At 45.4% G+C, this 23,022-nt stretch overlaps 1 protein-coding gene across 1 annotated transcript in view; it reads right to left on the bottom strand.

Moving 5' to 3' along the window:
* HDAC6 (histone deacetylase 6) overlaps positions 1-23,022 on the bottom strand; it is a 1,945,770-nt gene that overhangs the window by 550,925 nt on the left and 1,371,823 nt on the right. Inside the window, exon 22 of the mRNA XM_069647471.1 lies at positions 7,603-7,795. Coding sequence (XP_069503572.1) covers positions 7,603-7,795 — 193 coding nt within the window. The remainder of the gene's footprint in view (positions 1-7,602; positions 7,796-23,022) is intronic.

The raw sequence follows: 23,022 nt of genomic DNA on the forward strand, positions 1-23,022 counted from the left end.
TGGAAAGTATTCTGAGACCTCAAAGAGGCTTCTGAGGCGCTGTGGAAGCTGACGCTACCACAGCCATTGACTGCCTCAGCCCTCCCCTACCTGTACCCGGCCTCATGAACCTTTGTTGCCCCTGTTTGGCCTGTGCCTCTGTAACCCCTTCCTCTGGACCCGAAGGAATAGTTCTGGCGCAAGGGCTGCTGCTGCACTGCCAATCCTAATGACTTGGTCATGAGCTTAGAGTCCGTAAACCTTTCCAGGGACTCATCGCCCTTGGGCCCAAAAAGATGCTCTCCATCAAAAGCCATGTCGAGCCATTTTGTTTGAACATTCAGAGAAACCCCTGAGCCCCTCAGATATGCCAGCCTGTGCAAGACTGTGGTGGCGCATATCGCACGACCCATGCAGTCAGCCCCGTCCAATCCAGCTTGGAGTGCTTGGCAGGCTGCTTCCTTGCTGTCAGCTTCTATGTCCAGGAAACCAGCTTTGACTTCCCCCTCTGGGAGGTGTTGAGCTGCCTCTGAAATAATACTCCAGAGGAATTGGAAAACCTGGAGAAAGAATATGCCGCATTAAGGGCCATACTTCCCGAGGCAAAGACTTTCTTTTGCCATGGCATCGACCTTCTTCCCCTCCCCGTCAGTACTAAGGTTTGACATTGAAGGCCTGGACGTGACAGTCATGGCCTGTACCACTAACCCCTCTGGGATTGGGATCCGGGATCAGGTGAGACTTCAAAAAAAGACATTTCGGGCGCTGTTGAGCAGCCAGAGGGAATGGAGGTCTAAGAGAGAGCTCTGGCCCCGGCAAAATCCTGAAAGAAGGAATATCCTTTTAACATCGGAACTGACCACACACCCACCTCCAGAGTGAGCTGATGCCTTAAAGCGATCACTGTCCAAGTCTGGTGCCAATTGACGAACTGCGGCAAGAGAAAAGACCGTTCACATATCCTGCGGTGCCACAGACTGATCGACGCCAGCACCAACATCCATGTTAACGAGTGAGGAAGGAACCCAATGTTGCAGCGACACCGGCCTGAAATTGGAGCTGAAATCGTACAATCCGCTCCGCGCTGATGCGTGACAGCGGGAGCTCCTAACGGATATAGGCAAGGGTGACGCCCATTCCTGACTCGGTTCCCCCGTCAATATCAGCGGAGCGCAGGGAGCTTGATGGCCCCAAATGAAGTGAGTGGGGAGAGGCAGGAAGACCGTGGGGGAGCTCTAGCTACTGCAGCTGCTCCTCGCCTGGCGGTGAGGGCCTTCCAACCGCACAGCCGCTGTTGCTGCCCGCCCGCGGATTGTCTGATAACAACCTGCTGAGCTAAAATAAGGCAACAAGCCCTGGGCCGCGCAGTGTTAACCACACTGCTGGCCTCACCACTGCCATTTCTCTGCATCTGGAGTGCCACACAACCCTCGCCCACTCAATGGGGGAAGCATAATCCGATACCGAGATTGACATTCATAAGAACTGGCGGTGTCGACCTAAAGGAGGAGGGACTGAAACCCTGTGACCCGCTCTGTGCCGAAAACTGGCAGCGGGAGCTCCGAATGGACTCAAGCAAGAAGTGGCAACCTCTCCGGACACAGCTACCCAGTGGACACCAGTGGACTGCAGTGGAGCCTGATTGAAGGGGCGTACGTGAGCGGGACACATAGATAGGTGCTCTTGCCGCCACAGCTGCTCCTTTGCCAGTGGTGAGAGCCACCCAAACCCCTCAGGTCCGACTGCTGGATAGATACCTACCGGGGCTAAAATAAAGAGATACAGGCCGGGTCAGGCAGTGGACACCACGCAGTGTGCATCACCACCGCCATCTTGCTGTGTTTGGAGCAGCGCGCAACCATCTCTCACTAGATGGGGGAGGAATGATCTTCCCTTTTTGGACCGGCCAGTGAGAGGATAAATTCTAAACTGGACAGCCTATCCATTATCTACTGGTGGGCCACTGGGACTGGAGCAGTCCCTGGGGCATATAGATCCTGATATCAATCCTCTGTGGGGGCAACAACGGAGCTGCTTGATTATCACCAGCTGGGGCTGCAAGAAGACGATAAACCCCGGGACACACAGCAGGTCCCATATCACTTGCCACATCACCGCCATTTCTTTACGCCCAAAGCAGCACGCAATCCTCCCCTACTTAATGGAAGATACATGACTGGCTTTGTGACACCGACCACAAAGTGAACAACACTGAGCTGGTCAGCTGCTACATTAGCCACTGCAGACCGTTAGGAATAGTCCTAAACCCAGACCATACAGAACCTAATCACAGGTTGTCCTGGGCACAACAGCGGACCATGTACTCAGACACACCTAAACAGACAAAGAGGGATACTGTCAGGATCAGCGCATTTCAATCAAAGTACGGAACCGCTACACCCACTACCTTGAGGCAGCAACGCAGTGGACAGCTCCTTGTCACACTCAGCAACTTGGCAAGGCGACATATCCAAACCCACAAAGCAACTGATTGGTCATAATGCCCTACGGGCCTCAGATCGAAGGAGCTGGGAAAAATTAAGGCCTGATGGACTCATTCCCCAGCGCCCAGCCAGCGGCCCTGCCATCGGTAAGCCAGATGCAAGGAGAGAGTTAGAACATCATCCCTGGTGAAGCTTGAGAAGATCAACTGATGCAGGCAATGCATAGTGGCTTCATGTCCATTCATGTCAAACTTGACGATATTGTGGCAACGAATGGATCCTTGAAGTCCAAGCTGGAGAAGGAGACTGCCCGTATCAATGAGGCTGAAACCAGAATTGGAGATGCGGAAGATGCAGTGGGACGATATGACCGAGACATTGCTGAACTAAGGTCCGAACTGACCAAAATAAGGGGCAAGTGCGAGGACCGAGTCGCGCTCAAGGCGAAACAACATACGTATCGTTGGAATACCTGAGACGGCATTTAAGGGACCCATGGAGACGTTCATCATAAGTTTGCTGACCTCCATGTTTGGGCCAACCAAATTGTCCACACACTTCTTGGTTGAGCGTGCCCACCAAACTCTGGCACCATTACCTAGGCCATGGGACCCGGCGCGCACGATCATAGTGCGACTACTCAATTACAGAGACAGAGACCTGATCCTGAAATTATCCAGAGAGCATGGGATGCTCAGATACAAATCTAGCAACGTCCACACCCAGACTTTGCAAATGGAGTAGAGGTGCTGAGGCTATCGCATGACCCAGTGAAGAATCTACTCGGGGCAAGGCGCGTTCCATACGCCCTTATGTTTCCTGCAGAATTGCATATACAACATGCAGACAGGGCAAATGATTTTGAAAATCCTTCAAAGGCCATCAAGTTGGGGTAGATGGTGAGGGAGGAGGGCACGTTGGAATGTTGAGGTAGGGCTACAAGTAAGGGAGTTGGTAGAATTTTGGGGAAGAGAGAAATGGGAAGTTAAAAGCAGACAATGTTGGGAGGATTGTTGAATGTAGGAAGCACTATGCGCAGAGCTGTTACTCAAAACAAGAGCATACAAATTGATGTGGTTCACAAATAAATGCTGGGTGAAACAATAGATGTTCTATCATGGAATATCCGCGGCCTGAATAATCCGATTAAAGCCAGGAAGATTGCACCATACCTTGAACGCCATTCCCCCCAAAATTGTAATGCTACAGCAGACACATGTGCTGGGACCAGCGCATGAAGGGTTTGCACCCAAATGGGTCCGACAAAGGTTTTATACGACTTACTCCTCACAGGCCAGGGGGTACTCATTTTAGTACACCATTCCATATGTTTTCAAGCAGAGCAGACAATAACTGATCCAGAGGGACGGTACATCATACTAAGAAGGGAAATGACAGGTGAGAGGGTCACACTTGTAAATACATATGGACCAAACACAGATGATCTGGGATTTTATGGCCAGATATCAGGGTTATTGGCAAAGAAGACAGCGGCTCCCATTATATGGGGAGGGGACTTTAATACGATCCTGGACTTACATAAGGACAGATCTACTACCACACAACGTGCCCCTACTGCTGCAGCAAAAATGATAAAAAAAGCATATGTACAACTAGGCCTTATAGATGTCTGGAGAGAGGAACACCCCAGGGGGACTGAATAAACATACTTCTCTACAGTCCACGATACTGCATTGCGGATTCACTGTTGGCTACTTTCATCTATGTGGGCCCCAGGCACGAGAGAGAGCAATATCCTGCCACAAACACTTTCAGACCCCTCCCTTGTGGTGATATTACTGGAACTTACTGATCCAACCCGTCCCCACCCGCTCTGGACCATGTCACAGAGTGTTCTTTTAGACAACCCACTGGTTGAAGACCTACACAAGAAAATAGCATTTTTTTTTTTAGATCAACGAAAACTTGGTCTCAAGTTACGCCACATAATGGAAAACCTTTAAGGCCTGGTTGCGGGTGAGCTATTTCAGCTACATCCGGAGCACTCAAAGCCATTAGACTGGAGCTTACAGGGACAGAACGTATGCTACGTAGATTAGAGAATGAGCACGGCACCACCGTCAATAAAGGCACTAATAGGGGTAATTAAGGATAACCTATAGAAATTCCGGACACTGGCTGATCGCGAAGTACAATACATGATAAAACCTGTGCAAGACTTGCTCCGTCGACTTTCCCTGGATCAGCCAGTCATCCAGGTACAGGAAACATGAATGCCGGATCTCCTGAGGTTGGCTGCGACTACCCCCATGAGCTTGGTGAATATCCTCGGAGCAGAAGTCAACCCAAAGGGAAGCAGTTTGAATTGGTAGTGCTTCTCCCCTATGAGGAATCTCAGGAACTTGCATCAGAAGCACAGCATCGGCACATGAAAGTAAGTGTCCTGGAGAACGATGGACACCAGCCAGTCTTGCAACTTGAGAGTGTGTCTCAACGTCACCATCTTGAGCTTGTCGTTCCTGAGGAACTTGTTCAAAGCCCTGAGGTCCAAGATGGGGTGGAGTCCCCCCTGCCCCCTTCTTGGGTAGCCGGGAATACCAACCCAAATCTCCCTGCTCAGGAAGTACCTCTTCCACAGCACCCTTCAACAGCAGGAATCACAGTTCCTCCTAGAGCTCCTGTTCTGGTTGTTGAGGAAGTGGTGGCGGCCTGTCCGGTGACCTTTTTAAGATAGGCAGACCGTAGATCCACCGTACAAGCTGAAGTGCCCAGGCGTTGGAGGCAATCTCCTGCCATTGGGCCCAGTGCTCGGTTATCCTCCCTCCAAATGGGGAAACATGGGGAGAGACATAAAAGCAGCTTTGAGGGCGTAACCGCCTCATCTGCTGCTGCTGTCTGCTGGCCTCTAGAGGCCTCCTTGCCCTTTTCAGAGCACGAGAAATGCCTCTACTCTTGCCTGTGGGAGCTGAGCCTTCCTGCCACAGGGGACATAACGGCGGTAGCCTCTACCCCGTGATGCAAAACTAAAGGCAGGTTTAGCCAGCTGTGTACAGCTAGGGCCAGCGACTTTGCAGCTAGCTAGGACTCTTTAAATTTCTCCAGAGAGTCGTCAGCCTTGGGGACGAAAAGATTCTCACCATAGAAAGCAATGTCAAGAAGTTTGTTTTGAACATTTAGTGAGAATCCTGAAGTCTGCGGGTAAGCCTGCCTCTTGAACACCAAGGTCGGCCCCATCAATCTGCCCACACAGTTTGTTACGTACAGGGCCATCTGCAAAGATTGTCGGGCCACCACCTTGCCTTCGTCTACCAATCGTTGGAAGCCTTTGTGTATTTCCCCTTTGGGGATATACTGGGCAGCTCCCCAATGGCCTTTCACAATCCAAAAGAATATGTGCCAAAACCGCACAAGGTATTGACCGCCTTTAAGACCATGCCGCCTGATGAAATATTTTCTTCGCCAAGGCGTGCCCATCAGTCTGGAGACTGGATGTAGACGTGGCTGGCCTGGTAGATACTGTGGTCGCCTGCACCACTAACCCCTCCGGTGTTGGGTGAGTAGAGAGATACAGAGGGTCTTCCCTTTGCAGCCTGTATTTTTGGCAAAAGTCAGGGGGTGTGGTACAAGGGCACTGCCACAAGTTGGCGTTAGGGTCGGCGATAGCTGCGTTGAAGGGTATATGCATAAGAATGTCAGTCAATTCATATTCTGAAACTGGCCTTGCTGGAGCATTCCACCCCAGGGTATCCACCACCTTGTCAACCAAAGCCCTGTACTTGGCATTAGTGTGGCCATAAGGGTGGGCCTGCTACATATCCACGTCTCGGGACATGTTGAGCCCACTGGCATTGTGACGACCTTCCTCCAGTGCCACCAGGTCTGCGTGGTTGATGAAAAAGTCAGATCCTCTAGCCCCTGCGTATGTAGGATCCGAACCACCCTGGTCGTCGTCATCCGTGGTGCCAAAAATGTCAGCCATGGAGCCAAAAAGGTAAGCCATGGAGCCAAAAAGGTCAGCCCTGGACTTGGGCGCAATAGACCGGTCGATTGCTTCGCAGTCATCGCTGATTGAGTTTTTGGTGCGGTGGGCACATCAGAAGGAACCAGCGCCGAGGTCAGCTGTCAAGTACTGGCGCCGAAGGCAGCCCGACCTTGCTCTGCGCCGAGCCCGACGGCTCCGCCGATGGCGTCATGTTCGTATTTGCTCTGGGGCTGGGGTCACCGGGCGCTGCTGGAGCTACCAGGGCCTGCTGCATTGAGGGCTCACCTGTACCCTCAGCTGCTGTGCAAAACATGTCTAACATCAGAGTTTTAAATTCCTCCCACTCTGCCCTGGATGTCGGCCATGCTGAGTACTTACTGCAGTCGTCTTGGTGGAGGAGGAAGAGGACGAATGGCTATGGGAATGGGACTACTTCCTGGTCTTCTTCTGATGCCTCTCTTCCTTTTCTGGAGTTGGCCCGTCTGTTTCGGCTTCCGACGACCAAACGGTCGACCGCGGCAGGGATTTAGAGGGCGGTCGGCCAACCACAAGCTTCGTCACCCGTTCCCTAAGAGACTTCGAATTCATCTTGCCACATGAAGTACAGCCCTTGTGTCGTGACCATTGAAGAGGCACCACACGCAGATGTTAGGCAGATCTGTCACAGACATTTTCAAGCTGCAGTCCTTGCAGCGTTTGAATCCAGGGACTCGGGGCACGAACAAGGTCGAATTTGTGTCAAGCAAAAAATGACAAAAACATTGAGTGAAATCGAAGTTATCGAGCAATGTTCCTCTCGAGCAGCATGCTGAGCATACAGAAAAAAGGAACAACGGCCTAGTGACGCAGTAAATGTACGACGACCGGCATCATGTCCGGAGCCGATGACAAAGGCATTGTGGCAAGACAGATCGACGGCCAAGTTTGGTGCACTACGCCCCCCTGTCGGAGAATTTTCCGAGCAGTTAGTGCTGGAATGGATATCTATCTGATGAGGAATCAGCGGAAGAAAGGCAATCCATTGACGATGCATAGTCATTGGTCAGGTTCTATTTCCAGAAGTTCCATAAAGATAGTTTTTATGTTAAGATGTGGTGCACAAGCAAACTCCTCCTTACAAGATGAAATACAGCACATGCATAGTTTATTTAGGAAACAAATGATTATCCCTGCGTTTGTGTGGTAGCAGTGTTACACAGCCAATAATCCCTCCTAATGAACCCATCCTCTATTCACCTCATATGCGATGGGCATCACAGCGCGATGAAATGCCATCAGGTATTCTGCATCTCTCATCTTACTGTTATTCCATGCAATGTTGACATTGAAGCCTGAGCCGCTCATGTGACCCACATGGTCATAATCTGCGTCTGTAGAGGTGGGGAAGAAGGTGGCGTGGTCGTAGCGGTGGAGGGAGACATAGAGGACGCTGCAGAGAGGAATGGAAAAGAGCTCAATGTAAGAATATTCTCAATCACCTCCTCTCAAAATTGCCCTGAATGGGGAGTCTAATGCCTCCTCACTTAATGTTCAGCCAATCAACCACACAGCCATGTAAGGACTGCTCCATCTCAATAACATTTCTGAGTATATCAACCATACAGACAGAAGAGCATTGGACATAAACTCAGATTTCTATCGGATTGCTTGGTTGAAGCATGTTGTTATCTCTTTGACAGGTTTCCTCATCAAAAGGTTCCCCATCCCAACTCACTGTGGCCGTTTTATCGCTCTTGGTTAAGGGCTGTTTTACTGCATTTTTTTCACAACATTTTTTAGGTGGGGTGCATGGTTAGGGTATGTTTTATTTAACATTTGAAAGGTGGTTGGGGAAAGAGTGAAGGTGTTAACGGTGGGTATGGAGGCTTGCCCTCATACAAATTGCTACAAGAAATGTGGCAAAACGGCCCTGGTGAGTTGGAATCCAGGTGAATGCAACAGATTGCATCTACGCCCTTAATCTAAGAGGTGAGGCCCCCCATATTCCACTCCCCCAGAAAAAAGGCAACTTAACTGCCGCCTAAAATAAGAAAAGATTATTCCCAAATGTCTTAAGTGAAATGTGTTTTCCCTTAAAGCTAAAGCAAAGCTAAGTTACATCCTCATGGCAAAGAATAAAGTTGCTCGACACTCACTGTGGCTTTATTTTGTCCGTTGCTGCTGGAAGCAAGCCAACATGGCCTACTCTACAGCAGTCTATACAGTTAGGGAAGTATTTCATTTTTGGTGTTTTTGCTCCCCCTTTTCTGGGTCATCTAAACATTTTGAAGAAAAGGGACTAGAGGAAATTAACCTCTAGTACTGAGTGGTCCTATGCGAAGATCGCATATATTTACTATCATTTATTAATCCATTAGTGATCTCTCGCTTTCAATGCATATACACAAATATATTCAGTTTATTGATCAATAATAACAATAAGGAGACAAAAACTAGGAACACATATGTCCAATGCATTTCAGACTAATCCAAGTCCTTAGTCAGGGACAAATTATGTTGTCTTCCTAGTATACGCATTATAAACAAAAGGTAAAAAGAGGATTTATCAACGGGGCACCGAATACCCAGCCTCGATTAAGGAATGATTGCTGTCACCTAGACTATGGTCTTATATGAATGTTTTATGAATTATGTGTGATGTGATTTGTTCTCATTGAGAGTTTCATGATATTTCTTAATATCATTTATAATTGATTCATACAATTGTTTTTAGTTTTTGTTTTGTTTATTGTTTATTGGTTTGTATAAACCTTTACAAAAATCCATGAAATTTATTAAAACAAAGCAAACAAACAAATTTGCACAATACAATAAAATAATTTCACTATCATCTAAGTTTCATGATTACATTTAAGCTAAAATTCATGTTCAGTACATAAAACAATTCATGATTGCATTTTCTAAAAAAGCATTCACTCTAATGTAGCATTTCATCCCAAACTTGATGCCTATGGACATTGGAGACATCAACAAATTGCGAGAAATATTAAATCCTTTCCTTATTCAGAATCGGACAAATTAGTAACAGATGCATGGAATATTCTGTTTCACCAGCAATTAAACATAATCGACAAACTTTCTGGTCTTCGGGTACTGTATTTCGCACAAAACAGATTTCTTTTGTATTTAATACATTAAACCTGAAACGCATCGTGCTATTCCTCAAGTGCCACAAAGGATATTTTACTATATATTTCTCCGGCTCAGGTTTCCACTTCCATGCAGATATAATTTGAAAGTACAATTTCGATTTCAGAATCACTGCATTGTTTTCGACCCAGTCAAAAGCTTTAACCAACATTTTTACCTTAGCTGTGTTTTCAATAAGACATTTTGTTGTAACACCAATATTCGTAATCATTGTTTCAACGTCAATTTTAAGGGTATGCATAAAATCTTCAGTCCTATTGTCACCAAATAGCGTATACAGTAGGTTTCTTTTACTAATTAGACATTATCTGTATAAAGTTATCTTTTTTGCATTCCATAATGCTTTTTGGAAAACAAAGACCATACTCATACCGTATAGCTTGCATTAGTATACATTTTTGCAAGAAAAACAGAACCTTTCTCCATATTATGGCTTCTATAGTTTTCAGATATGGTGACAACATAACAGGAAACCATTTCAGCCCAAAAGCTAATCTGGGAATAACCTTCATACAATAAATATTCCTACATACAGACATTGAACATTTTCCTAATTTCTTTTCAATTACTCGTCACCCAGCCTCTATTGCATACATCCTTAGGCAATTTTTAAAAACATTTTGAATCATACTACTGGAGAAGGAATATGCCAGATAGCGAATAGCTTTCTGCAGATGAATCTTTGTACCCTCGATGTCCCATATTGGCTTTGTAAATTTTGTATTCATTTCCCCGAAATTTATTATTACAGTTTTATGGGGATTTATTTTTAACTTCAATTCATTTATCAACTGAACAAAAGAGTTAACAAGCCTTTGCAGACCAATTTAGGTCCCATCAAAAAGTAAAAAATCATCTGCAACCCATTTTATAGCAGTTGCACCTACCTTGGGTGCAACTAAACCGCTTTCATCTACGTCGTCCCTCGCACCAGACACATATAAATTAAACAAAATTGTGACCAAAGCACATCCGTGCTTGAGGCCGTTCATCGCCTTGATTTTCTTTGACATTAGCCCATCCTAACTAAGTCTCACCCTCAACACTGTATCCGAATATAAATATATCAGCATATACAGTAGACCTCTATCGATGTTCAGATTCATTAGCCTTTGCCAGACATAGCTCTGTCAACCATATCAAAGGCTGCAGAAAGGTCCATTGATGCTGCATACAGGAGGGAGTTGACTTGTATATCATGCTTTCTGCTGCAATGTGATAACAAGTAAACCCCCAACGTCAGTCCCCATATCCTTCCTGAACCCAATATGTCTTGTATCCAAAATGTCATGCTCTTCCATCCAACTTATCAGTTGTTCGAATACTATGGATGCAAAAATCTTTGCCTCAACGTTCATCAACGATATAGGCCGATAATTTGTGGGACTCAAACAATCACCTTTTTTGAAGATCAGTAGGACATAAGACATTTTCCACCACACACCGTGGGTAATAATAAGCAACGCTCAGATACCTGAGGGTTCGTAGCGCTATATAAATGCCTAATTATTATTATTATTATTTTCCATGAATCAGGAATAGTCTTTGTTTCGATCACATTTCTGAATATTAAATGAAGTATCTTAGACCACAAAGACACATTCTGTTTGAATGTTGCAAAGCACAGGTTATTCGGCCCAGGGGTAGTAGACTGCTTTGCTTTTCTTATAAACCTTCTTATCTCATCTGCTGACACGTCCAATGACCAATTAACTTTTTCATTTGCAGGCTCTACTGAAGGCACAATATGGTCACTCCACATAGATTCATTTATGGGATTTATGGTCAATTGAAATTGTGAGACTTCGGTACCATTAATCAGTAACCAGTAGTTCATAGAATAGTGCTCACTCATCGCTGTTAACATAGCCTCCCCATCTTTTTGATGCTGGGCAAAGCGATGGTGAATCAACCAATTCTTATACCCTTGCCGACACACTCTAAGATGGTCTTTAGATGTTTGTAAAGGTAAGTTTAACTTCTTTATTCCACGCAATTCTTTGTTCAGCTGAGCTCTTCTCTGTTTTATCTCTATATCAAATGCATGTTTATGACTTTTTTGTTTGTATAATTCCAGATGAATCGGGCATGCAAAATTTAAACATTATCTTCCCCAAGTATGAACTAAAATTATCGACAGAATATGTAAACATTTTAGTTTTGAGCGTTCTTTGTATGAAATCATTCGTCATCAAATTGTTCAATTTTGCGGTCTTTTCCGGATTCCATTTCACTCGATTACCTCTAACATTGACCAAATTACCAGCACAATAAATATTTTTATCTACAGACTCTTTCTTCCACTTTGGACAACATGGCATGATCACTGTGAGGACTAATTTGTACATTCACATTTTCTGACCTTTCATTCATTTGTTCACTTACGAACATGAAATCAATAACTGAGTACTGCCCGCGTGCATACCAAGTAGGTTTGTTGTTAAACTGCAGTATCAAACCCCAAGTCCTTGCAAAAAATAACCATAAAGCTCCTCTATATTTTTTGTTACCAGTTATAGATCCATGGTCACCCAAAGCCGTTAATGCCCACTCCATCTCGCAATTAGTCAGATTACAATCAGCATTTAAATCACCCGCCAAAATTATGTGTCCTCATGGAATAACATCCAACTCAAATCCAAGTCCTCTATCAGATTATTCAGTTCTTCAATCAGTTTTTCCAACATTTTATCAGAATAATCAGCACTGTTCCAGTAGATATTTATCAGCATCAGGGGTAAAGTGTCACTTATGGTTTTTACAGAAAAGGTGGCTATCAATGCGGAAGTAGTAATGTGCTTTTCTGTTAGCATTGTAATCTCTTGATTATTCTGATACGGTAGGGCTAGTCTGCCTTTGGGACGACCTCTGGATCCACTACTGGCAGAGAGACACAATATTACATATCCGTCCCACAACAGCTGTCAACATGCACAGGTTTCCTGAATTAGATCAAAGTCAAAGTTCTCAAGCGTATTACATACTCTATTATTTAGGACTAGATGTGAATGTTCTTGAGAATTCCAAGATGCCAGACAATAAGTTTTAACTTCGATAAAGGGGTTTGCCCATGTTTTTCAACTGGGATATCGACTCTCTTAAAGATACTGCAAGAGTTTGCCATTCCTGCATCTCGTTAAGAGTAAATCTTTCATCATATACGAGACGATTCCCATAATCTTTAGCTGGATTAGCTGCATTATATCTCATAGAATCTGAAAGCATTACCAGCTCAACCTTCCTTAAATCATGATAACTAAATGTATCGATTCCTCTCTTCTGTAATGATCCTGCTTCTTTCAAGATCAGTGAGCGCACTAAACGTGAGGGAATCACCAGTCAAATCTATGAGGATGTATGTAATCTACCAGTATTTAAATCTTTAGGGCACCTGGCTAGGTCCCGATTTACCCAGGTGGGTATGCGTATAATAAACAAAAATAATCAGGATGGGGAGATCCAAAACAGAGACACAGAGGTGCTAAGCGTGTGTGTTTATTCTATAATCACACAGGAAGAGGTAAGTATCTGTACAATTTATTTTACATTACTTCCGATAAGCACGAAAGGTGGTATAGAGAAGACGGACAGGGTTGGTTATGCAGTGGTGACACAGGTGGGTGCAAACCTCTGGAGTGTAGAGGTCAGCATTACATTGAGATGCATATTGCCTCGTATATCGAGGGGGTATAAGGACCCGCTGTTGAACAAAAACACAAGGAGCACACAATAATCTTGAAAGTGAACAGGTACAAGTAGTGATGCTGTTGTGATGAGTAGTTCGACACAGGGAGTGACACAGGGTGTGTTTCGGCCAAAGAAAGTGGCTTTGGAAGTAGCCGTCTTTATGCTGGCCTTCGTCAGGAAAAGGGCACCAGTAGTGGTGCTGTCCGTGGTGTCTATGGGTGAAACAAAGCTATTAGGATCTCGGGTAGTTGTTCAATAAGTACTCAGAGTATTAAATACGGGCCAAATTAATGCCCAAGGGATACCCCATACGGAGTATCTTAAAAACAGCTTACCTGCCGCCGGAGGGGAGCAGGTGGGTGCTGTCGGGTGAGCCGCGAAGAGTGCGGGCGGACCGGTGCTGGGTATGGCACAAGGTGGAGGGCTGTGATTGCCTGCGAGCCTACGTGGTCATGAGTATCACGAAGCAGGAGTGGGGCGTAGCTCGACCCAAGTCTGGAATGAAAATTAAAAGGTATAGGTAACCTGAGGGAGTAAAGTGTTCAGGAAACCAGGGCTATCCCGCGTGAGAGTAGGGGGACTTACTGTAGTCTGGGTGGTATGCTGCCGTGCTGGACGTAGACTGGTGGGAGCCGGATGAGTCGGACACCAGGGTGCCGTGGTTGATTGTATAAATGGCCACCCGTGGCTGGGGACAAACGAATGGGATCCCGCGGTCCAGGAGCGGCAGTCTGCTTGGGCCAATCAAACGGCAGTGAGCCGTGTTCCAATGGAAAGGCGGTACTACGTGTGTGGTGTTGGGTAATGTAGTCCGGTGGGGGCAGAAGGGACTTCTGTTAAAGGGAGCTCGCACGATAAGGCGGGCAGGTCACATGGAGGCCGATATCGGTACTCCAAGACGGTCATGTGGATGAATAGTTATCGCTGCCCACTGTGGGTGGTTCAACACAATGGGTTCTGGTGTGTAATAATCATCAAATCATCATAAGGTGAAAAAACAACGATGTCTCGAGTGTGCACAGAAAGATGGTGACAGTGCACAAAGCATTTTCACGGTAGAAGAACATAGGTGTCTAATGTACATATTAAGATCAATCTGGTGGAGTGGACACTGGTATGTTACCAGAGGGAGGATGTTGGTGACTCATAGCTGGTGGCAATTTCTGTTCTAAAAATGTTTCCATTCCACGGTTATATTGAGGCCGTCTTGGACGGAGTTCAATTTGTGGACCCATCTTTGCTCGAGTCTGGTAAGGGCAATGTTGATGTCGCCTCCTCGTCTCTGAGGCTGAAGTTGTTGAATCACGGTCCACGTGAATTGTTCATGGGTATGTTTTTTCTGGCTGAAGTGTTCGACCAGAGGTTTGTCCTCTACTTTGTTTTTGATGCAGGATCTGTGTTCGTTGATCCTTTGTTTGACTGGTCTAATGGTTTTGCCGATGTAGATCAGGTCACAGGGACACTTGATAGCGTAGATCACGTGTTTGCTTTCGCAGTTGGTGTGGCTGTTCTGTTTCCATATTAGGTTCTTATGGATGAACGTTTTGCTGTTCGTGGTGAAACGGCAGGCGACGCAATGTCCACAGCTAAAGTGCCCCACCACTGGTGGGAGATTCCACAGCGTGGTGACTGGTTTGGTAGGTTCTCGGAAGGTGTGGACCAGGGAGTCTCTAAGGTTTCTGTTTTTCTTGAAGGCGAACAGTGGTTTCTTCGCCAGGGTCCCTTCATTTTTTACCAGATGCCAATGTTTCTTGATGGTATTTTTGATGAGGTTACTGACTGGGTTATACGTAGTGACGCAGACAGTTCTATCATTAGAGTGTCTTTCTTTGGTAGTTAGGCAGAGGGAGCGGTCGGTGTTGGCCGCTCTTTTCTTGGCCGTCTTAATGGACTTCCTTGGATATCCCCTCTCTCCAAGACGTGTTTGCAGTTGTTGTGCATGGTAGTTGAATTTTTCTTTGTCAGAACAATTTCTCCGGATGCGTAGAAACTGACCGTAGGGGAGATTGTATTTTAAACCTTGTGGATGGTAACTGGTGAAGTGGAGAAGGGTGTTCCTGTCGGTAGGTTTTCTGAAGAGTTCCGTCTTCAGCGCATCTCCGGACCGATAGATGTGTAGGTCGAGAAAGTTAATCTCTTGGTGGTCCAAAATGCTCAACAGGGACCCCACACCACGGCTGCAAGAAGAGATCGTCAACCTTACGAAGCATGCCGAAGATCAGGGGTGGATCTGTCAAGAAGAAAGGATCTTTCTCAACAAAACCCACCCGAGGACTCCGGCCTTCTATATTCTACCCAAAATTCACAAGCACCCCACCAAACCACCGGGCAGACCCATTGTCTCCGCCTGTGGTTCATTGCTGGAACCTCTCTCTTTATACACAGACTTTTTTATGAAGCCTTTCGTAGGTAAGATGGCTTCTTACCTAAAAGACAGCACTGAAACCATCAAGATTTGGGACTCCATACATTTGACCGCCCAGTCCATTTTGGTCACCATGGACGTTGAGGCATTGTATACCTCCATCCCACAAACTGAGGGCCTACAAGCTCTGGCAACTTGCCTTGAAAAACGAGCTAACACCTCAACCATACCAACTAACTTCTTGGTGGAGTGCATCCGGATCGCCATGGGTGAGAATTTCTTTCTATTCGGCCATCAAATGTACCAGCAAATAAAAGGAGTGAGTATGGGCGCCACTTTTGCCCCGGACGTCGCCAATCTTTACATGGCTCAATACGAAGAAGATCATGTCTACTCTGACAACAATCCGCACAGACCTAACATCAAGGTCTGGCGTCGATACATCGATGACATTTTACTCATTTGGGAAGGAAGCTCTGAGGACTTACTTGCTTTCCACCAATGGCTTAATGCACGTAACGATTACATCAAGTTCACCATTGAATGGGACCACCAAGAGATTAACTTTCTCGACCTACACATCTATCGGTCCGGAGATGCGCTGAAGACGGAACTCTTCAGAAAACCTACCGACAGGAACACCCTTCTCCACTTCACCAGTTACCATCCACAAGGTTTAAAATACAATCTCCCCTACGGTCAGTTTCTACGCATACGGAGAAATTGTTCTGACAAAGAAAAATTCAACTACCATGCACAACAACTGCAAACACGTCTTGGAGAGAGGGGATATCCCAGGAAGTCCATTAAGACGGCCAAGAAAAGAGCGGCCAACACCGACCGCTCCCTCTGCCTAACTACCAAAGAAAGACACTCTAATGATAGAACTGTCTGCGTCACTACGTATAACCCAGTCAGTAACCTCATCAAAAATACCATCAAGAAACATTGGCATCTGGTAAAAAATGAAGGGACCCTGGCGAAGAAACCACTGTTCGCCTTCAAGAAAAACAGAAACCTTAGAGACTCCCTGGTCCACACCTTCCGAGAACCTACCAAACCAGTCACCACGCTGTGGAATCTCCCACCAGTGGTGGGGCACTTTAGCTGTGGACATTGCGTCGCCTGCCGTTTCACCACGAACAGCAAAACGTTCATCCATAAGAACCTAATATGGAAACAGAACAGCCACACCAACTGCGAAAGCAAACACGTGATCTACGCTATCAAGTGTCCCTGTGACCTGATCTACATCGGCAAAACCATTAGACCAGTCAAACAAAGGATCAACGAACACAGATCCTGCATCAAAAACAAAGTAGAGGACAAACCTCTGGTCGAACACTTCAGCCAGAAAAAACATACCCATGAACAATTCACGTGGACCGTGATTCAACAACTTCAGCCTCAGAGACGAGGAGGCGACATCAACATTGCCCTTACCAGACTCGAGCAAAGATGGGTCCACAAATTGAACTCCGTCCAAGACGGCCTCAATATAACCGTGGAATGGAAACATTTTTAGAACAGAAATTGCCACCAGCTATGAGTCACCAACATCCTCCCTCTGGTAACATACCAGTGTCCACTCCACCAGATTGATCTTAATATGTACATTAGACACCTATGTTCTTCTACCGTGAAAATGCTTTGTGCACTGTCACCATCTTTCTGTGCACACTCGAGACATCGTTGTTTTTTCACCTTATGATGATTTGATGATTATTACACACCAGAACCCATTGTGTTGAACCACCCACAGTGGGCAGCGATAACTATTCATCCACATGACCGTCTTGGAGTACCGATATCGGCCTCCATGTGACCTGCCCGCCTTATCGTGCGAGCTCCCTTTAACAGAAGTCCCTTCTGCCCCCACCGGACTACATTACCCAACACCACACACGTAGTACCGCCTTTCCATTGGAACACGGCTCACTGCCGTTTGATTGGCCCAAGCAGACTGCCGCTCCTGGACCGCGGGATCCCATTCGTTTGTCCCCAGCCACGGGTGGCCATTTATACAATCAACCACGGCACCCTGGTGTCCGACTCATCCGGCTCCCACCAGTCTACGTCCAGCACGGCAGCATACCACCCAGACTACAGTAAGTCCCCCTACTCTCACGCGGGATAGCCCTGGTTTCCTGAACACTTTACTCCCTCAGGTTACCTATACCTTTTAATTTTCATTCCAGACTTGGGTCGAGCTACGCCCCACTCCTGCTTCGTGATACTCATGACCACGTAGGCTCGCAGGCAATCACAGCCCTCCACCTTGTGCCATACCCAGCACCGGTCCGCCCGCACTCTTCGCGGCTCACCCGACAGCACCCACCTGCTCCCCTCCGGCGGCAGGTAAGCTGTTTTTAAGATACTCCGTATGGGGTATCCCATGGGCATTAATTTGGCCCGTATTTAATACTCTGAGTACTTATTGAACAACTACCCGAGATCCTAATAGCTTTGTTTCACCCATAGACACCACGGACAGCACCACTACTGGTGCCCTTTTCCTGACGAAGGCCAGCATAAAGACGGCTACTTCCAAAGCCACTTTCTTTGGCCGAAACACACCCTGTGTCACTCCCTGTGTCGAACTACTCATCACAACAGCATCACTACTTGTACCTGTTCACTTTCAAGATTATTGTGTGCTCCTTGTGTTTTTGTTCAACAGCGGGTCCTTATACCCCCTCGATATACGAGGCAATATGCATCTCAATGTAATGCTGACCTCTACACTCCAGAGGTTTGCACCCACCTGTGTCACCACTGCATAACCAACCCTGTCCGTCTTCTCTATACCACCTTTCGTGCTTATCGGAAGTAATGTAAAATAAATTGTACAGATACTTACCTCTTCCTGTGTGATTATAGAATAAACACACACGCTTAGCACCTCTGTGTCTCTGTTTTGGATCTCCCCATCCTGATTATTTTTGTTTATTATATGTAATCTACCAGTTTTATATCCGATGATGTTATCAGACTTAATTCTGGTATATCAGTAAATAGACTTAGTATATAAGATCTATTTAAGGAATATGGACCACCATCTTCGAATACATAATGCATAATTAAGCTTGGGTCGCTAGGAAACACCAGAGAACGTACGATCTCTTTAGAGTAACCTTTAGAATAGGGACAGGCAACCCTTTCCTTAAACGGGCCCACGTTACTGCAATTGGTCAATGGAGCAGATTGCAAATTTTACTCGCTCTTTCCATTTTCGTGGGGACACATCGGCCGCTCCCCATGTCTCTCAAATTCACTATGACCCAAATTGACCAAAGGTGAACTAGAGACTAGATCAACCGCATCTAATTGAGATTGTTGAGCCATCTGGAGTACTCCCTGTGATATCTTATGATCATCAATCTTCTGGTTCAATATATTTTTAATTACAGTTCTAGTAAAGTCCTCAGGGAGAAAATTATTCGCTGACAATGGAGCAGCTCCTCTCCTTGGATCATCAATAAGAACATTAGTATTAACGTCGCTTGGGATTGCTTTCTGGTTCTCTACAGATTGTAACTGAATATCATTTCTAGATCTTACTATAACCCGTTTTTTTAAGCTGTTCTCAACGGTTAATGCACTTGCTAAGCAATTCGCCTGTGTCAAGTCGGCTTTAACATCAGCCGAAGGGACTGCCCCAAAAAAAGTTGGAATATCAGAAGCAGCCACTGCCTCCGATGTCGGAGTATTTGTACGAGACCGGGCTGCTGGGTTCCTGAAGATATCAAATATATCCAAAACACCCATTTCGATAGATTTCAAATGCATATTTATTCTGGCAGTTGCGTCTTTATTCTTTAACACCTCACATAGGCGATTGTCGCCCTGTGAGTACCCATAATGGTTTATCCATAGCCTGCTCGGAGTTATTTACTTGAGGATTAATTAGTGGCAAATGTATTACTTCAACAATTTTAACAGGGGAATCCTTAACAAGAACTGCATCCCTTTCAGTTTGATTCTCACGCAATGAGCCGCACTATTTGCTATCTCTCAGAAACTTGCAAGATGATAGATTAATTGCTCTTTGTGCCTGTGCTTGTTTGCGTCTATTTTTTTTTTACTTTTTCTTGGATATTTTTGCAATGAATTGTAGTGACGAATCATTTGCCTCAGTGGGTACCTGTAAGTCAGATACACTGGACACTTGGTCTTAATGGGATTTAGTTTCTGCCTCACTAGGATCTCTTGTGATTTTGCCAGACTCTAGTGAGACAGGTAGGGTAGCTACGTCAAATCCATTCATTATGGGTGCACCACTGCCCCTAGGGGCGGGGTATATTTTTATCATACGTTTTACACACATCTCAGGCATAGCAGTTAATAGCATCATAATTTAATTCAGGGTTTGCGTTTGTTTTTTTAATTCCATAAGGATCATTGAATCATTGGCACTATTATGTAGTGCGTCATATGATGTATCTTTGTTGATGATAGCGGCTGTTGGAACATTCGAAGTAGTATCAACAGGCTGCTCAGAAAGTTGGGTTGAGGAATCTAAGGGTTGGGAAAGACTTAGTAGTGTGATTTTCCCTGAACCAAATATCGGAGGGGTGTCCATAAAAGAAAAGCTAGAATCAAGCCTTCCCATAGGATTTATACCCTGAGGTGCCAACATCAGAACCTTTGACTGTTTGTTGGGATGCTCCTTATAGTATAGAGATTGATAAGACTCTAGATTACCCAAGGAGTCAGCTACTACAATTGCTTGTCCTTCTGTTGCGCATATGTTCGAACACTGTTGGACGCACTCAATAAGATCCTCATCAGTGTCAGAGGAACCAGGAAGTGGAAGCGCATCCGCTCGTGATAAATCACAGGAAGCATAACATCACGCTTCCTCTACATGTTCAAAGCCATATTTATATTGCTTTTAACGCGACTCTTTTCAGAGTATAAATTCAATTTCCCAACACAGCTTAACCACCCAATCACAGTCGTTGCGATTTGAATATTGAAGCGAGTCAGCCTCGCATTATTACACTCCTGCCTCTTCTGTGCCTGGTTCCTGAGTTTAACAAACGGGCAGGGCACTTCCTGAGTCAACTTCCTAATGTCTCACAGCTATTTCTAATATTCTGTGGTTGATGCCGCACCCAACACACATACTTGGTTAAACATATTAATCGACTTGCAAATGTTGGCATAATGGACTTCTGCCAGCGCTAATTGCAACACGTACCGCAACTGAATTACGGGCAATTGCACACCAGAACAGGTGTGGTACAAATCAAAACACACAATTAAGCTTTAAGAGATGTAATTATAATATTCTCCCTCACCACATACGCTGTTTCCTTCTATTGCCAAACATCGAGCCCCCATGCAACTCCCGAGGCCTTATGTTTCAAGAGCTAATGCCGCAATTAGTCTCGCGTCCATCGAATTTGTTCATAAACAAAAGCTGATGCAAGCAGTTATAGCGGGTGGTGACGTTGTCACTACGGCACTACTGAATGCACAGTTATTGTTATAGCATTTGCCATTTATAGCACTGACTTGCATATGTAGTGATGTCAGTTTATCCTGTATGACAAATCCCTTGCAATTGATCAGTCAGTATAGAGCTCAAGTACCCACCAAACTGCTTTCGAGCGAGTGCGGCGAAGCCAGAAGGTGACGAAGCCTACGTGTTCCAACTTGTTAATGTATGCTTCGCTGCGAGCAGCTAAAAGACCACTTGCTAGGAGCGCGCACTACAGTCTATTTAAAGATGGCTGAAAAAGTTGGCTTGGCCTAATAAAAAAGTAAAGAAAGTACGTATTACTGTTCTATAATTCGGTCTAATCCACAATAATTATATTAGCAGGGCTACACAGTCCATATAAATGTTCCTTGTACGGTTATGTACCAAGTTGAAGTCACCAGAAGTTCCAGGCAGGTAAAACGAAGCACACAAAGCAGAGTTTCCCAACAGCTAACAGACCACTTGCTAGGAGCGCGAACCTTTAGGTTTAACTGTTGATAAATCCTTTCTACCTTTTGTTTATAATGCATTTAATCGTTCCCAAGATGAAGGTAGTAGTATCATTTAGAAGTGATCATTTGGGTTTTCCCTTTGGTGTTCACTGTCTTCTTAGTATAAACATGCTAGTGTAGCATTTTGCTGGTTCTCAAACCCATGGACTGGAACGCTTTGTGGGGGCCCACTCAGGTTTCCCCTTTGGCTGGTTGCCCCCTGCTGCTACACCTCTTGGAGAAAAGGGGAGCTTGCCGGAGCTTTCCTTATAACCACAGGTAACCCAAGTAGGTTTATAGTCAATGCATCGAAATCGATGCATCTACATACCAACACATCGAAAACGATGCATCGACTATAAAAGCGTCGTCAGGCCATCTTTTACAAGTAAAAGTGCCTTTCCATCGAAACCAGTCCATCGGAAATATAAATGCACTGGTTTCAATGGAAATGCCCTTTTACATGTAAAAGATAGCATTTTTTGTAACGTTACAAACGTTACATGGAGCGGTCCAGTGCTGAAAGCAGCTAAAAGACCACTTGCTAGGAGCGCGCACTACAGTCTATTTAAAGATGTCTGAAAAAGTTGGCTTGGCCTAATAAAAAAGTAAAGAAAGTACGTATTACTGTTCTATAATTAGGTCTAATCCACAATAATTATATTAGCAGGGCTACACAGTCCATATAAATGTTCCTTGTACTGTTATGTACCAAGTTGAAGTCACCAGAAGTTCCAGGCAGGTAAAACGAAGCACACAAAGCAGAGTTTCCCAACAGCTAACAGACCACTTGCTAGGAGCGCGAACCTTTAGGTTTAACTGTTGATAAATACTTTCTACCTTTTGTTTATAATGCATTTAATCGTTCCCAAGATGAAGGTAGTAGTATCATTTAGAAGTGATCATTTGGGTTTTCCCTTTGGTGTTCATTGTCTTCTTAGTATAAACATGCTCGTGTAGCATTTTGCTGGTTCTCAAACCCATGGACTGGAACGCTTTGTGGGGGCCCACTCAGGTGTCCCCTTTGGCTGGTTGCCCCCTGCTGCTACACCTCTTGGAGAAAAGGGGAGCTTGCCGGAGCTTTCCTTATAACCACAGGTAACCCAAGTAGGTTTATAGTCAATGCATCGAAATCGATGCATCTACATACCAACACATCGAAAACGATGCATCGACTATAAAAGCGTCGTCAGGCCATCTTTTACAAGTAAAAGTGCCTTTCCATCGAAACCAGTCCATCGGAAATATAAATGCACTGGTTTCAATGGAAATGCCCTTTTACATGTAAAAGATAGCATTTTTTGTAACGTTACAAACGTTACATGGAGCGGTCCAGTGCTGAAATTTCAGCACTGGCCAGCTCCGTGTAACGTTTTCATGTTTTTTTTGTATATGGAGGGGGGGGGTTCCTCCCCAACCCTCTCTAACCCCCACACCACCCTAACCCAAACCCCAATCTAACCCTAGCCCTAACC

Source organism: Ambystoma mexicanum, chromosome 2q, assembly GCF_040938575.1.
Source record: "Ambystoma mexicanum isolate Mex_15411 chromosome 2q, UKY_AmexF1_1, whole genome shotgun sequence".
Lineage (NCBI taxonomy): Eukaryota > Metazoa > Chordata > Amphibia > Caudata > Ambystomatidae > Ambystoma > Ambystoma mexicanum.